General features: G+C 36.1%; 1 protein-coding gene across 7 annotated transcripts in view; it reads right to left on the bottom strand.

The window, feature by feature from the left end:
* The window catches only part of EZH2 (enhancer of zeste 2 polycomb repressive complex 2 subunit), a 50,837-nt gene that overhangs the window by 22,681 nt on the left and 9,583 nt on the right, over positions 1-18,573 (bottom strand). For 4 of the 7 annotated variants that reach the window (XM_058832699.1, XM_058832694.1, XM_058832693.1 and 1 more), the window contains 4 exons: positions 6,182-6,305; positions 5,585-5,713; positions 2,683-2,799; positions 1,177-1,315 (listed from right to left, as the gene is read on the bottom strand). In XM_058832699.1, coding sequence (XP_058688682.1) covers positions 1,177-1,315; positions 2,683-2,799; positions 5,585-5,713; positions 6,182-6,298 — 502 coding nt within the window. In that variant the 5' untranslated portion in view covers positions 6,299-6,305. The remainder of the gene's footprint in view (positions 1-1,176; positions 1,316-2,682; positions 2,800-5,584; positions 5,714-6,181; positions 6,306-18,573) is intronic. The other 3 variants (XM_058832696.1, XM_058832697.1, XM_058832695.1) reach the window with 3 other exon arrangements.

Raw genomic sequence — 18,573 nt, 5'->3', positions numbered from 1 at the left:
ATTAGGAGACTAGAAAAACTCTTTCTACTTCTAATACGCTTTATATATTATGGAGAATCCATAGTAATAGCAATTGTCATCATAAACTTGCACCTCAAGGTGCTCAAACAGGATTAATTTTAAAGCTAAACTCCTTTAATAATAAATTAAATCAACAATAGAAGACATTTAGTAGCAATGTCATCACTTTGACATAACCAGTTTTCTGACAGAGAAATCAGTAAATGTGTAAAAATATTCAAAGGCCAAAGCCCAAGAAACATTCCATGTTTCTTACGAAATACACAGGCACCACCTATAATGAGGACATTAACAAGTCTAGTGTACGGCTGAGAAGCATTTATTATTGAATCACAGACTTAAACTTCATGAATGGTACATGATGAACTCAAAAAATTTGGTTCTCTTTCTAAGACACTTCAGCATTAACAGGAATATGATTAATTTTAAGAAGCTATTCTCTGAGTGAATGGGTGGAGTGTGGGGGTAATATTTCTGTGAAGGGAGAATCACAGTAGCCAAGAGAAACCTCTACAACTGAGGGTTGTATAAGCCAGTTCTGAGGGAGCACAGAGCAAGTCATAGGTCACCATTTCACTGAGACTTTAGCAAAGTGAGAGACAGATTACACTGCAGGTAGTCCAGCTCCCACACAGGAGAACAGGTAAACTACATCTCAGAATAAATATATATATAATACTTCTGTACCAACAGAAGGATACAACTTCTCTCTATAAGCTGACTTGCAGAGAGGAGGTTTTTAAATGGCTAGCAAGTTCCCTAAAGAAAGGAAGGGGAAAAAAAACCTCATAAACCTACAAGAAGTTATTCTGCTGAATCACATGTGCAAATGTTATTATTAGCAGAGTTCTGCATAATCCTCCTGCCACTTTCGGCTAGGCAGGACACATACACACATTACAATATATTCCAAAACTCTGAGCACAAAACTGAATACCAAAAATCACTGTATGGTATAATAAAAAAGTTAATGTGCTTAATTTCTCCGCACTACTGTTTAAAACTTTGCAGCCTAATGAAAATGCAGAACAATACATTTAAATAAGGAAGCCTCTTACAGTGTTTACACACTGTAGAGACACTACTGTAACAATCACACCAGGCCTTAAGCAACACTACAACAATAATTTATATAGGAAGAAATTATTAGTATACCTGAGTGTTTGGGCTCACCTCTGTCTCCATGCACTTTCCCATCATAGTTCTTGATCAGTTCTTCAATAAAGGTACCATCCTGGTCAAGTACTTCATCTCCCATATACGGAATGTTATGTAAAACAGTTTCATCCTCTACCTAGGAACAAAAGTGATAATCAAACAATTTTAAATTGTGTTGTCAAGCAACCATTTCTGCACTGCTTTTCACTATCTACAGAAGTCTGCCTATAACAGTAAATTAGCTAGTTTCACTGCTTTAGCACATTTACCATTAACTAGAAAACAAAAACAAAACCCTCAATGACTTTCAACAATTTTTTGCATTCCTGGTGGCTGGCTCAAAGTACTAACACTAGCTCCTAATCTTAACATTAGCAAAGCATTTCCACGAAGTTTCTAATATGGAAACTCATTAAGTCACCCAGCTTTGGGAAGCTTGCTTTTGGTAAATTCATTTATCCCCGCCTTGGTTCCCTCTTAAAGTGACGTAGGAAACCACCATGAGAACCACACTTTCATTGTTTGGCCAGAGATAAGAAAATATGCTACCAAAAGACTCTAAATTAAAGTTGTCTAAAGAGAAAACAGAGAAATATGCCTAACAATTTAATCTCAGCTGCACTGCCCCTTTTTTTTGACTGCACATAGACTAAATGCATCTATACTCCTGTGTTTTATCAATTGAATTTATGGACCTTGATACTCAGCTGCATCTTCCAATACTACAAAAGAAATCTCTATTGTTAAGAAAATAAATTTTCCCACTGATTATGATCCTGTAGCAATCCAAAATATCCAAACACTCTTGAATTAAAAGCAAGGAGAAAAACATGTGGAAATGCTCTGTACGTATACTGACAAAAAATGGTTGTTTAAACCACTTCATAATAATTATTATCAAAATAACTACTCAGCAAAGGTGGTCATATACAAAAAGATGTGACAGACATTTGCAATAAGCTAAGCTTTGAAAAAGTCAAATACCTATATCACAAATTTAATGTTATGGCTTCTGCACACAGTGAAGTTAATCTGAAAAAAAAGGGTATACTCAGATATGAGAATGACCATTATGGGGACACTATTTCAGGATTTAGTTCCCTTTATTCCACAAAAATTACTATTCTGTTACAGATATGTTGGTTGATTGCCTCACATTAAAGCAGTCATATCCCAGAAAACATTTCTCACTACACTAATTAGATGCTTTCAAATAAAACTACATTTGCTAACAGCCACAAAAGACAATAGGTCACCTGAATTAAATAAACTTTACAGCAAGATTTTGGAGATACTTGGATACAAGGAGGATGGAGATTCAGTTTGCAAAGTCACCTTTTTATTTATTTTATTTTGAGGGAGCTTGTTTTTGATTATTACTGCCCTATTACCAATACCTGAAGTAGGGAGGGTAACTGGCAATAGATTTTGTAGGCATACTTCTCAAATTAACACTTCCCTTTTCTCCATACCTTTCTCCTCCCTGCACTTGTTTAATCTTACCATAAAATTCTGTTGAAGGGGAGACCAAGAATACATTATAGGCACAGAAGCAACAGCATTGAGAGTCTTCAGTGGGATGACTTGTTTTGGAAAATCAATATCACTGGTAACAGAGCACTGAAATAAGAAGTTGAAGTTACACTTACATAGCAACATCACAAAAAACACCAAACAAAAATAAATCACAGAACACTCTACAATGTACAAAAATCGAAGAGTTTCTCAAAATTAGCCATATCAACCTTTGAAAAATGCATCAGTTCTTTTAGGCATAATAGCAAAAATAGTTTCAGCAAGAAAAAAGAACCTTAAGAATTATTTTTATGTCATTACCTCTGCTAATAGATCATGATGAGGTTTTTCCACTTATTATTAAGTGTCTGAGATAGTATTTTACTCAGACTATTAAACCTAGAATACAAATTAGGTTTGGTATCTCAAAACGGATTTAGTACCTGTTGCTGCTGCTACACTGATGTTAGTGTATTTACTCAGATCATCTGAGAGGCAAGTGAATTCCCCTAGCTTCAGATCAATACACTGCAGAAATCATGTATTATTTATGTTATAAAAATAAATAAAATTTTACTTTCATGCCAACAAGACACCTTATATAAATAAAAACTCCATATGTCTTTTTAATTCCTGCCTTGTTACCCAATTATTGGCTGTTTATCCTATCCTCAAGCCTTTTATTATGTTCACTGCTTGCAAAGGGAAAAATGCAAGTTAACTCTTATGTAACTCTGGATTCATCAATGAATTTTTCAGCTACAAGACTTCCATTTTGGATATTCAGAGATTTATGTAGCCTCCAAAGGATAAAAAATCCATAGAAATACAGACAACAATTAGGTTATGCTCACATCTAATAATCGACAGTTAACAAACACAGATCAACTTTTCTCAAATACTTGGACTGTAGTATGGAGAACTCTGAGAAAAAAGTTACAAGCTAAAGCAGACAGGAACATTCAAAGTTAGGGGAAGTATAACAGAGAAGATTTGGTGGTAGGTAAAACAAAGTTTAGAACAGCTATCATAGCTACCTGAAAGGAAAAAAGGAAGTGGAGACAAAAGATCTTTCTCCTTTCCAGAAGGGAAAGATGAACAGAGCTTCACATTTCTAAAGAAATACACAAAGTAATGTAACAAACAATATACAGAGACAGTACCCCGGCAGAATGACACAAGCCAGATTTCTTTTCTTTTTAATCTGCAGCAAATTGAATTAGATTTCTGCTGTGTATATTAATATTCTAGACACCATCCTATGGTACCACTTAACTCCCATTTCAGGTTAATGTTTAATTTTCTAGCTAGCAGCCACCTAGCATATTTTTCATGTATTTTTAAAGCAAAATACAAAAGTAAAAGAATTAACTACTTTTATCTTTGGAACTAGAAGTCTTGGGCTGACAAATGGGCTAAGTCAAAGCGACTCAGTGCTTGGTACTAAGTCTCAGTTATGCTGCTCTGTTTTTCTGATATGGAACTCAGGTTAATGTCTGGCAGGCCTGCACTGGGCATCTTATGGTCTCCACTTGATGCTGACTGTCACCAGCAATGCCCTGCACTCTTCATCAAACACAGGAAGGCTCTCACACAACCCCTTCTATTTCTAGCCATTGCCTTATGCAACTCTGAAAAATTCAGCATATTGAGAAAAGAAGATTTTAAAGTAATCTTTTTAAGTCTCTGCCATTTTTTCATCTCGGTTCTCTCACTATAAATTATAGAAACCTTAAATCAAACATTAGAGTTCTGATTCATGAGACAGAGACTGTATTGAATGTAGTAATTAGTGTGCTCCACCAATACAGGCAAGAAATTAACATAAAGAATAGTGAACACCATACTTGAAAGAAAAGAAAAAAGAAAGAAGAACAATCTTCTACTAACAGAAAAAACGTGAAAATTGGATGTGTACCTGTGTCAATTATTATCAGTTCTGAGCCCACACAATAGCTATAGAGCTGTACATGAGTAATTGCATATTCAAGAATATTTAAAAGAGAACACCTGAAGGTCCTCACCTTCTTGCATTTGAACATGCATGCACACAAATGCACCTCTGTGACACACTCCCACTCCCCAGTTCTCCACTAAAATTTTAGGAAAAGAAACTGCAAATTTCTTTGCAGATAAAGTAATTTGGTTTGCTTTTTTTAACCTATTCATGGTAAATTCTTTTTATTCTCACCCTACTGAAAATGGTTCATGTTTCAAATTATTACAGATAAAACATCTTCAAACTTGTTAAACATGAAGAAGTGCTTAAAGAGAAATAAGGTAAATTAAGCTGGGATGAATACAGAAAGCTGGAATAGGCTTAAATCACTGCTGAAGCTACCATGACACAGGACACAATCCTGAGTAACATGCTCTAGGACAACCCTGCTTGAGCAGGAAAACTGCACTAGATGACATCCAGTCGTCCCTTCCAACCCTACCAATTCTGTGGAAACCAGTTCAGGTGCCCAAATTATGCCACAACTATGGAAGTGTTTTTCACAAATTTAGCATCCAGTCTGCTTGTGCAACACAAAGATTTATAAATCTAACTCCAACAGAAGCAAGAGTAAACTCCCAGTACCATGGAGACAGAACAGTCTGATTAAAGGATGCTGAGGTATGATCCAATCATTATCAGAAATTAAGAAGTTTCACTTTTGTGTGTCATTCAAAGCCAGCTAGCCTGTTACATATTTATTACTTTGCAGAAGTCATATGAACAAAGTACACAATAAATGAATTTTTAAGACACTCATACAAAACATTGAGCTGCCAAGTCATATCATGCTGAAAAAAAAAATATAAAGAACAGCCAACTTTCCAGTAATAAAACGAAAACGTGCTAACAACCTTGTAAGTGGAATTACCACAACACATGTTAACCAACCTCCCTGGTCCCGCGCAATGAGCTCACAGAAGTCATGATGTGAACAGGCTGTATCCTACGTTGTTTCCATTCTTGATTTAAGATTTCAGTTCTTTCCAGTATCTTCTGACGATTAGAATTAAACATACTCTAAAAATTAAACACAACATTATAAATAAATGAAACCCTAAATTCATCTGTTAGCATCCTAAGGCATTCTAACATTTAACCAGACATTTTATAACAAAAAGACTCAAAACATACAAATTTAGTTTAAACATCAGTGACGTTCAATATAGTTTATACCATATTCTCTCATTTAGAGTCACACATTTAGCACAGAAACAAATTCTAAATGAAATTTGGAAGAATATGCAGCTAAAGAAATTGCCTTATTAGGTCTCCAGAACCTCTTCTGATACTTAACATTCTCAACCCAATCACATATAAATGTATCATACCTGTTTATAAGACCATAGAGTTAAGACAAGTTCTCATTAGGTTGACAAAGTATTCAATGAAATTGCTACAGCAAGTGTTAACTGTAAAGACACATACTTCAGAAAATAATCAATACTTGTAAAATTTTATAAGCAATAGACCCAAAAGATTAAGTACCTTTACTTCATCAGCACGTCGGAACCTCTTGAGCTGCCTCAGTCTCATATATTCTGATTTTACACGTTTTCTCCAACAAATTGGTCCCTTCTCAGATTTTTTTCCGGTTTGACCCATGATTATCCTGCAAGAGACAATGTCAAGTTTGTATTACCAAATCTGACACCCCTGCTTACAGAAGTTAGATAGGAAAATAACATTCCTTTAATATCTTTTATATTTAATTCCTTTCAATCACACTTGCAATAGCATCCCAATCCAACAGAAAAAAGAGGAAAGCACATTTAAGTAATAGGCACAAGAAAATAGTAATTTTAATTGCAAATCAGTGGACCCTTCACATTTGTACTTCTAATGGCTATATTAAAAAAGTTACCAGATGGATTTAAAGGGGTGAAGAGGAACAAATCAAGATTCCCACTACAAAGATACACACTGGAATCCTTGCAAGTAGCCTTGTAAATTAACTTCTGAAGAACTATGTTCATTTTTCCTCTTTGTAGGAAGGGTCCTCTTCACTAAGACACCAATTCCTACAACATGCTTCTGGAGTTGATCTCAAGTAGAAAGAGGTACCCCAAGGAGTACTCAGTCTTCCCACCCAGCCACTCAAGCGTGAAAAAATTGTAGAAATTCAGACGATGAGTTTTGCAACAGCCAGAGTAAGAGATTTTGCTCTTTTCTTAAGTTTTCTATAAGACCACAAACTGCCCACTGATTCCACTTTACTGATCATCCTCCTAGTGCCAAGTGGTTCATTTTCACATTACAGGACTGTTGGAAATGAAGTTGTATTTTTATGTTATAATCCAAATGCCTTGCTAGAATATGCCAATCTGCTCCGTATTTTTCAAAATCAAGGACCGTATGCTACAGCTATGCTGGCAATGACTATTTTGACAGCATCCTGAAACTAAACCACTACATCAAAGACTGGCTTCCTCTCAAGAGCTGCATTGTAAAACCTACAATATTTCACTGAACAGCTCAAAATATCATTCACATGGACTGAAAGGCTGAAACATCCATTAGCCCAGGGTTAATACATTCTCAAACAAGCATAATCAGTTTGAGCAGAAATAATTCCAGCCCTTCTAGTTATCAAGGCAGGTCAACATGAATAGGTGTCATCTTTGGGCTTGAATCCAATGCCCACTGCTACCTTCACTGCCCCACACTACAGCTCCCCTAACAGTCATAAGTACAGCTTTATCCCAGTTACTGGAAGCTTACTGCTCTACTTTCAGCAATTCTGTAGAGGTCAGATTTGAATTCTATCAGACTTTATGATGATGATGAGAGGGAGAAATCGATACAAAACCTGTTTATTCTCAAGACTATGCATTAATTTACAGTGAACAAAAAGGCAGTAAGTCTATAAAAGCCTGAACCCATTTTCATTCAAGACTTAATAAGATTTAAGAATATGCAAGAAAAAATGTGGGCGTTTTAGATTTAGGATGAAAAAATAATCTACAAACAAATAGCAGAATTACCAACTCAAATAATGGGAAATATCCTCTGAGGAAAAAAGACACAGGATACAAATAACTACATAATGCACCTGACTAGACAGAGGGTAAGGACAGAGAATTCACCATGGGGAGAGAAATCTAGAACAAAGCATCAAACCCAGTTACCCTGCTTCCACACAAGACAGCAAGTAAAATCCACCTGTATCTCATTCACCACAACCCTAGTGATTACAAAAGATAAAAAATAAAATTATACTTAAAAAAATTATCCTGGACCATTCATGTTAGAACACATCAGTGTCATTGACAAGACTTGTCATTGTCTAACAAGACAATCAGTGATTCAAAGTGCACTATGATATTGATTAAAGAGCAGCATAAAAGCATTATGAAGTACAGAAAATACACTGCATCATATGCTAAACTAAGCAAAGTAACAATATTGAAAAACAACCCATTAACTGGAAAAAAATTAGACATAGAATAAGTACCATTAAATAACAGACAATCTCAATTTTTAAGCAGTATAGAACATCAAAATTGCTTCAGTTATGATTCAGCCAAAAGACCCAGGAAAAGCATCAATGAACTCTAAAGATAAATGAAAGCTCAGCTGACAATACTGAAGTGACATAGCCCATAAAACTGAATCACAAATTACATTTACTTACTCTAATACTGCCCCAACCACAGCCCTTCCTATTCTAGTTTCCTGGATGATAACAAATGACTCTGGCTTATAAAAAGCTTTCTTAACTGAAATTAAATTGCCAGATAAGCCCTGCTCATCAGAAGCAGATCTATACAGAAATCACATACAACTGAATTAAAAACAATAACAAACAGACAAACTCAACAGAATTTTCATCTTTCTTTCATACAACTTAAGTATAGCCCCAAGAACACCCCACAAAATGATTTAAGACATGAGAGAAATATATCCCCATTAAAAAAAAAGAAAAAAAAAAAAACCAAAAAACCAACAAAATCAAGTCAATTCAATTTTCCAGTAATAAACACTACTGTTACCTGTTGTATTAAAAGGGTAACAAAATAATACTTCATAAGAAGATTAGTATTTCCTTTTAAAATAGCATCACTTACAGTCAGGTTATTCATCTGAAAACAAACATGACTTATAAGAACACTCTCCTCTTGCACTAGTTTCAAGTTGCTATCTGGAGTACAGCACAGACAACCTAATGGCCAAGGCACTAAATAACATAATAGAAAATTAAAAAAACCACACTGTTGCTTATGTCAAGTTACAGCAAGAGAAAGTTCTCCTACATAAAGCCGTAATGTTAATATGCAACAGTCAGTGGGATATACAAACAGATTAAGTCCAATATGTATAAACAAATTAGAAACTACATCTTAAATAGCAAATCCATATTAAGAGAAAAAGCACTTAGTGGAAAGGAACCATATGCACAGAGTATACAAAAATTATATCTAAGAAAAAAGAAGTGTCCTGGATGCATGTTAGTAAAAAATTTTCAGAGATTGTCAAAATTAATATATTACTGGTTTCTGAGCAGCAGAGCCAAGTGAACTCTGTTTATATGTTTCTGGGCAGTCTAACATAACCCAAGTAGAATTACTGTGTTGCCAACATATGTACAGTGGTAGGAGACAACTGGTTTTGTGCCCCAAACCTCAGAAGAAAGTACAGAATAAAAATTAACCACAGTGGGGGGCAAGGCAGGAAAAGCATACTCAGAGAGCTAATTTTCATACTGCAATTGATCTACCATCTTCACATCTGGACTACAGACAAATGCCACTGATGATTTCTCATGTCAGTTCAAAGGTTGTCCTGAAAACTTTAAATGTAAGAAGCTAGACCTGAGAAACTGTGATAAGAAGTTCCACAGGCAAGGACAGCCAGTCCTTTTTTGGGGAGCAAAAAACAACTATGAAAGTAGGGTGCTTTACACTGCTTCCAAAAGCAAAAGTAATTTGGAGAATTCAAAGACTTCAGGAAAGCATCAACATAATCTCTGGGACAAGTTCAGAGTTGTAGATGCTGTCTCAAGCCTTCTAGCGGTCCACTTGCCTACTACCTATGTGTAAGACAAACCTCTCCCAAATCACTTTCTTGTGCACATCAACAGTAGAATTGGTCAAAGTGCTCTGAACTGTAACAGACTACACAGTTCCTACTTTGGTAGATAGGACAAAAAACCTGCACATTTCCTTTAAACTACATTGTATGGGAGTCACAGCTAGGACTGCAGAGCACAGAAGCTAGTGAATGTTAAGATAAATTTGTCAGAACTAGTCAACTTTTCGTATAAAGTTTCAGAATATTTCCTACAGCAGCTGAAGTGACACAAACTAAATCCCAGCTGTCTGAGAATAGTTAAGCCTGTCTTAAAACAGCACAGTTTGAAACAGTTTCCATTTAAAAAATAAAACATGATACTGGTTGTCTTAGCGCAATGGTCTGATTCGATTCCGAAAGCCCCTAGGCCTTGTCCCTCTTCTCCGTCCTCATTTCCCCTTCTGAATCCCACCAGTTGTTTGTATTGTTTTAAAATCTTATTGTTCCCCATTTTTAAAATCCTTTTGATTAAAATGATCCAGAGAAACCATGTAACTGCCAAAGAGCCAAGTCTTGAGAAGTTCTATCCAAGCAAAAAGAAAAACTATGTAACAGCCAACACAGCTATTTACCGGCAGAGTACTGCCTCTCCAGAAGAGATACAAAGAAAGCAAGCATAACTAGAGAAAGCGCTTCTCCCAAAGTGCACTATGACTTCCAGGCAAAACCTCAGCTAACCTGGATAGATCTCACCTGGCACCACAGTAAGGAGGGAAACCTTGCCATAACTCCAGCAGACTGTCCCATTCCACACTAGGCAATCACCCCAAGGCCATGAAAAAAAAGGAGATAATTATACTAATGAGGGGACCAATGTTATTCCAGACCCCCACCAAGTACAAAAAAAATAACAAAACTAACCCCTCTTAAGGAGAACAATAAGGGATTATTAGGAATGAGACTTAATAAATCCACCTAAACACCCATTTAAAAGAAAAAACCTACAAGAAAATAGAAATGAAGACATAGCTGATCTTTTCAGTTTCTACTCATACTTGCATAGCTGGAAATGAAAAACAAAAAATAGCTGTGTCCTAAATCATATATATATATATTTTTTTTAAGAAATCCTGCTGAGCATTTCATAATTCTGTACAAGACCCACATCTTTACACCAAGTTTTTAAGAAAATTCATGCCTATAAGCTTAAATCAGGCAACCTTTACTCTCAGCAGACAAATTGTGAACAATACATCTAGGATTCATAATGAGACAAAGTGTAGAACAATTTCTGTTCAAATTGCTCGTGTTTTGCCTACAGAACATAGAAATAGCCTTATTTAAACACAATGTCCTATTTTTCTTCGATCATTTTGGCAATATCCATCAGTGACAGACAAGCACACAGATAATTCTCTAAATTAGGCAGCCTATTCAAACAGTCATATGGCTGTCAAAAACTATATTTAGGTTCCTCTGGCTACCATGCCAAATTTCAGGAAAAAAGATAAATTAATGAAAATTTTCAACTGAGAAGCATGGGGGAATAAATGAAGGGGTCTGCCCTTTTAAAGGAACACTATTAGTTTGTAATTGTGCTTAATATTAAAGAGTATTTTAAACTGTAGTAATATTACATTATCTTCCCACTCAGGATTCCTATTTGGAGATATTTATGAATCAAAACATATTTTTTACAGTATATTATAATTTACAAGCTCCTTTTTTTGTGAATTAATCTACACTCATAAGGTTATTTATATACTTTAAATATATGCTAATATAATACAGCACTTCAGAGCACTCTTAACCACCAGTTTCAGTGCAGGGGGTGGGGGGACAGTGAGGTTGGAGGAGAATATAAAACCCAGTAGAGAAACTGCATTTGTTATCCGATGCAAATAGAATAATGAAATAAGTTATCATGGGGTTTTTCGATGCCTAGAGTAGTGGGAAAGTAATGAAGGTACAAAATAATTCAAATGGGGCATGGGCAGACAGGGGAGAAGTACTGCTTCTACCTCCCACAAAGCCAAATGCTTTGACATGTACTTCTCAGAAGCTGGAGGCCCAAAGGAATTCTTTAACTGCAGGACCCTGCTCAATGGACAATACCACAGTGCTGCTTATCCCCCTTCCGGCTCACCTTCAGCATGCCCACAGCCCTGTCTACTGCCACTGACTGGAAAGCTCAAAGCCTGCACCAGCACTGGCTTCAGGAGCTGTCATTTCAAATGCTATACCCTTTATTACTATACCTAATTTAGACTCAATTCTACATGGTGAAGGTACTCGCCAAAGTAACTTCCTCAGCAGCAATGGCACTTTACCATTATCCCACCCTTCTCAACTCTTTATTTTCACCCCATACAGCTCATCAACTAGATTCAACTGACCAATGGTAAATAAAAACTCATGACTGCACCTGCTTTTGGAAACACAGACGAACTTCAAAAATCCCATCCACAGCTGTGGTGTCCTCTGCACAACTACAAAGCAGGAAGAATTTTATAGAAAATCAGGCCAACACTACAGAAAAACTAGTGCAGGCAGTGAAACCACAAACGGGCACTGGTTTCGTACATCAGTTTGCTCTGGAGCTGCAGGCATGCTCTTCAGCTGTAAGCTGTTATCAGATCCAGACAGCGTACATTTCAACCCGAGCTTATGCAATCTTACTAATGGACAAATTATTATATAATAAACCCTACCTGAAGTCAACACAGAACTCCTTCAAGCATCTACAAAACTTAAAGAGAAAAAAAAATACAAACCAAAGAAAACCAACCACACCCCACCTCACCCTTCTATGTTTTTTCACAAACCAAAAAAAAAATTTCTCTTGGGCAGCAGAATTTAGGACAACTTTCACATTCAACTCAAAAATGCAGAATTTTAGCAATAGAAGGGATTAACAACATTTTTCCACAAGCCTGCAAAAAGATTCAGTACTTGCTAGAAAACAGGAAAAAAAAACAAATAACCCCATAAAGAATGCATTTCCAGTATCAAAATTCAGTGAGTTAAGCTTAGACCTGAAGCTGTTAACTTTACCAAACTACCTCATAAAAAACTCATATAATCTTCTTGTTACAGGATTTTACACAGCACAACACAATAAAATGATTGTTCAACTGCAGCTAACTATTTTTCAGATGTTAAACTAAACTTAACTGCTTAGAAACTCTTAGAAAGTACATTTTAGCATTCTGTTTCATGCACCCTATATGCAAAATAAGGTAATACAGTCCATGAACTTATCCTAAATCTTTCCAGAGTAAGCAGTTTCTAGCACTCTTACTACAACTATCAAGCAAAAAAAAAAAAAAAAAAAAACAAACCCAAACCAATAAAACACATACATATAGCCAAACTTCAAAAAAACTGACTTGAAGATTAATTATAAATTAATGCTCTAATCTACCAGATATTTCTTTTACATTTATATCAAACTTTTTTAATAGCACAGAGAGATTCATAGAAAAAAAATATGTTCAAAACCCAACACTTTTCTTTTGGATTAAGTAAGAAAAAATGCTCAGTTGTGATTTCAGAGCAACTAATTCTTTCCACATTAAGTTATGCAAGCTGTAGGTGTGGGGGGAAATGACACTCACAGAACCTCAAAGGGCTTTTTACCTGTACTATTACAGCAAATACGCAAAAAGATATGACTAGAAGTTTTATAGTTGCCACTCTGCTTTCTGGATTTTCTAAAGCAAAACAAAACATGGTTTTCTTTCAAATTTATCTACGTAAAATACCACATTCTCATTTCCATGGGAAGAAAAATATTCCCAAGGCCACTGTCAACTTGGATATTTCAGAGCCCACACTAGACCAACTCACAAAAATCTCTATCTCTGAAATACAGCATAGGAAAGATTAATATAGTTTATTAATAATATTTTACTACAAAAAAAAAATACAGCACATTTAATCTTTTAGAGAAATAATCAGAGAAATAGATGGGAATAAACTGTAGTGTTTTCACTATTTTATATCACAGAAATGTGGTGTTCTAAGTTTGTAGCACAGTTCAACCTATTTTCAAGCAAGAAATACCTAAAAAATACTTATATATGCTTTAAAATTTAAAATCATGTTGTTATTCCATATGCTGAGGTACTGCATCATTAAAGACATCTTAAATTCCAAGAAATAACTTACATCAAATGCTACCATCGGTTCAACTACCTTCCTCAAATGCTATTTGGTGTCAGTTTGACCTGGAAGACATCATCTGTCCACTGTATCAGTGGTCACTCATTTCTACTTCTACACAGCCTTCTCTACTGAGAGTGCTTAAGTGCTTACGATTCTGTAATCAAACTAGGTCAGGAGGGAAAAAAATAAAAAGTCTGTCTGAACAGCCCAGAAAATGAACATACTTGGTTTTCAAGTACATTTTTTCAACAAAATCAGCTCCACATGCTGGTTTGTTCAGCAGCCACTGATTTGTTCAAGCCATGAATTCTTGAATTCACACAAGGGACACAGGGGCGACATTGGGGCAGAACCAAGAGGCAAAGAACTAAAATTGGAGAGGACAACAGTTCAGGCTTCAACACAATCATTTGTCAAACCATGCCATCCCTCTGACACTCAGTTTTACTGGTACAGAAAAATTATTCTTACAAAATAGAGACAGGAAACATTTATTAAGCCATCTGTGCCAGTCTGTGGGCAGATAAAGGCCAGAGCTTGTATTTGCCTACAAAGGCTTAACCAGTACCAGGTTCTCTTTGGAAGTATCTAAGAGAAAAGAATCAGTTTGTTAACTGATCCAAGCAGGTAACTCCAAACATTTCATCTGTTCTTCCTCACTTTGACAGGCATCAGTGGTTGTGGACGATGTAAATCAACAAAACACTCATTATCAGCTCTGTCAAGATTACATGATCTGCAAGAATGCTCTTTACCATTCAAGATATGGAAACTTACAGGCTATTATCAAAGACAAAACTATTAACTTTAACTAATCTGATGGAAGGATGAGAATCATCAACAGCCTCAGATATACCAATGCCAACCCCAAACTGAGGAGCAATGGCTGTGTGTGAAAACTCAGAATATTTCCTCTTTTTCTTCCTCAACTCAGCAGAAAACCCCTGGCTTGCAAGTAGAATTAAAAACCTGTTCTGCAGTATGGGTAACAACTGAATCCAAGACATTTTAGTGTCAGCCCTCACACCAACATAGACTGATGGTGGCTATAGACTTTCCAGGTAATATGGCAGCTCCAAAAGCAGAAGGTCTGCTGCTATAAATAGGCATGCTTTTATTATGAGCAGTCTCATTACAAGTAAGCTCCTATTATTGTGACAGCTATTTATTTGTAATTACTATTTGCAACACTAAAATACTTTTCAATTAGTAAAATCCCTTTTACATCAACCTGTCACTACCATATTGTGGGGTTGTTTATGTACCAACAACATGAAGATTTTGCCTCCACTGGAACTGCTGTTAAATCCAAGGCCGGTGTACTTTCTCCTTCCTGATACAATTGCTTATTAGCAATTACCTAACAATTTCACTTTGAAAAACAACATTTCAACCAAAACTAAACAGTACTTACCTGCTTGCTTTTGGAACCTGATGACAAATACATTCTAGTGTACTTCTCAGCTAGAACTGGGAAAGAAGTGGGATCTCAAAGTGGCATTCATTTCCTCTCCTCATAGTAGTAGACACGTAGACACAGTAGTGTCTGTCTACACTACTTCAGCATCTCAGACAGACTTTACATAGAAAATATGTTAAGTTTGATTGTGCTGATCAGTTACTTCAAATTATATCTTTTCTGCACCCAAAAGCAGCACAGTTTTCTAGCTGGACTAAAGCTGTTCAAGCTGGCATCATAAATATCCAAATCAGCAAGCAAGAAGCAGAACCATTAAACCAGAAAAAACCTCTCTTCAATGCAAGCAAATTCCAGCATATCATCCACTTGTCTTAGACTAGAACATTTATCTTCCACACCATGTAGAACATATCATTCACACTGCGTAGTTTTTTGTTCTTTACAGCACTTTGAACAATCAATGCGGTTAATGCGTTAACTACTTCTGCAGGAGTAGCTTTCAAGAAGCTGTTTCCTGCTATCTCTTGATCAACTAAAGATTGCTCTGAAAAGATGTAGTCAGTGGCAAACAATAGCAGCAAACTTGTCTCCATCACTTGCAAGACAAATGAAAAGCTAGTGCAGGTTCCTTCGATTGCGATTGCGTTCTGCCTCATACATCCCACATCCTTCTACGGCCACTCAATGAGAATTAGCACAAGCCAAAGGCTTCATGGCATGTTCCATTTATTCTTACAAATATTCTTTTAGAATATCACATTTAAGCTCCCCAAACTCCTGAACACACGCTTAAGATTGTGTCATACTTCTGTCTTATCAAAATTGGACGAGTCACTCCCGAGAATTTCAATCACTACATAATGGAATTAAAACCCTGAATAGCTTGCTTTCCTACACAAATGAGAACTAAACACAATCACAGAATTTGAGCACTGTTCTAGCTCTTCCACTGAAACCCGCTAATCTATGCTAAAATGAAAATACAAGAGGCAACAAGACAAGACTCAGTAAGGGGTTTCATTCCAATACAGGAAGAAAATTCTTCACAGTGAGTGTGGTCCAGCATAGGAATGCATTAAATAGAGGTGTCAGAATCTCCACTCTTGAAAACATTTTAAAAGTGGTCTGGAAAATATGATTTCAGTGTTGGCCTAACCCATGTGGGAGACTGGATCAGATGACTTATAGACCTAAAACCATTCTACAAACTATAGACCTAAAAATTCTCTCAGCTGGGCCCACCATCTCAAAACAAGGACCACACTATTTCTGAACCTCACACCAGGGAGTTTGCCTTTTAAATTTCAGTTAATATTCAAAAGATGAAAACAACCAGCACTAACACTCCCTGTATTTCAATCTGCTACAGACGCAATGTGAAAAACACTACCATTAAAGGATCAATAATTTGTGAATTAAAATGCTTAAGAGCTTAATCAGACTAAACTCTTGAGTCTGGTGTGCAATCACTGATTCTTATAATCAGTAGAAACATTAGTTTCCTTTAACAACTCCATCAACTAGCTAGCTCACACACTCCTTCCCACTACTACTGCATGTGTTGGTTCATTTGAAAGATGCCTTATCTTGTTAACAGTACAGTTGGAACTTTCAGCTCCCTCTCTTAGAAACTGTAATTTAAAAAGACAGATTGGAAAGCTGCTCACTAATTAAGAAAGAAGTCTAACTAAAATGCTTAAACTGAACATTATGTTTAAAATAAATAAAAGAACATACAAGGGCTGTTATTTTCAAATTAGTTGTCTTCTTATCCTAATGGGGTTCTGCTTCTCTTATAGCCCAACCTTTGTGCCTTTGAAGTGTCACTCTTATCAGACATTTTACTTTCTGCCATTTAAGTGACTGCAGCCTTAGCTTGCACTTGGCATACTTAAGATCAGAAGGCTGATCTCTATCCTGGTATATTAAATGGTTGGTTGTCTTTTGGTTTGGGGTTTGTTTTGGCTTTTTTCCACTTTTTTTTTTTTTTCCCCCAATATAAACTTAAACTTATTCTAGAAGAAATCACTAAGTGAGTCAAGTGATACACATGTTCACAATAAGCAACTATTCTATGATTTGCTTCCCCAAAACTTGAAACATGCGCTGCCTCAATTATTTCTTCCCAAACACAATGTTTTTTTGGGCCTTGTTACTACTCCACTAGCTCTGTAAGTTAATAGCCCCCAATTCATACTTCAGGATACTCAAGAGACGTATCAAAACATCATTTTTGAGTAAGAATTTCAGCTAATTTCAAAACAGGCTTATAGAAAAATAAAAAACCCCATTTTGTGGAAATTTCACACCTGGTCATGACCTGCTACCTTGATCTATCATATACAAAATTACTATGCACAGCCTTTTGCTCTCACAGCTATGTATGAGTGGCTATCTCAGTGAACTAAGAGTAGAGTTTTGTGACATATTTAATCCATTTAAACTACTTATTTGTAGTAGTACTACTGTGAAACTAACTTATTAACTATAATGACTATATTTTTTTATTTGCAGGATTATTTCCCAAACCAAAACTAATTACCTAGAAGGGTTATTAAAATACTATAACATAGGCAATATCTTGAATCTGAGCTAAGCAGCATGTCAGAATTTTCTCTAAATGGCTGATTTTTAGCCTTCCTGTGATAACAAGGCTGATGAACCCTTCTGCATACATACTCTACAGGAACTTCTGATGAAAATGGCAAACATAAACAAAATGTGACAGTTTACTGTCCACTGAGTTACATATATGTTCTGCAACAGTTTCATGAAGGACTACAAGTGCTCTGGCATTATGAAAAGCTTCAGCATTCACATATATTCTGTAAAAAAATAACAAACTTAGAGATTGGGGAAGTCACTAAAAATAAAATTACTAGGGAGAAACACCACTTAGGGCTACAGACACTAATGTGTCCACAGAGAGCAGCCCCTATCCAAGCAATACCATTGCAGCCAACCACCATTCCAAAGACTCACTGTCACTGCTCTCTGCTCCAGTATGTAACATAATTACATACAGTATTTTACAGCAGCTACAATCCCGCACTGTATGCCTAGATGTTGCTAGGGAATGCTCCTATCTTAGATGTTAGGAATTCCAACCTTCAGTCCAGATTTGGTAGCAACTGGTAGGAGCACCTGTTTCCCCTCTGCATATTTAACCACTGACTTAGGCTTGCGTTGATCACAACACTTACTTTCCTTCATCAATTACCATTTCCAGTCTGTTTTTAACAGTCGAAGTAATCTCTCCAAACACAGTTCCTCATTACTGCCC

The sequence above is a fragment of the Poecile atricapillus genome, chromosome 2, assembly GCF_030490865.1.
Source record: "Poecile atricapillus isolate bPoeAtr1 chromosome 2, bPoeAtr1.hap1, whole genome shotgun sequence".
NCBI lineage: Eukaryota > Metazoa > Chordata > Aves > Passeriformes > Paridae > Poecile > Poecile atricapillus.
The sequence above is the reverse complement of the archived record's forward strand: the minus strand, read 5'-3'. Positions and strand labels throughout refer to the sequence as shown.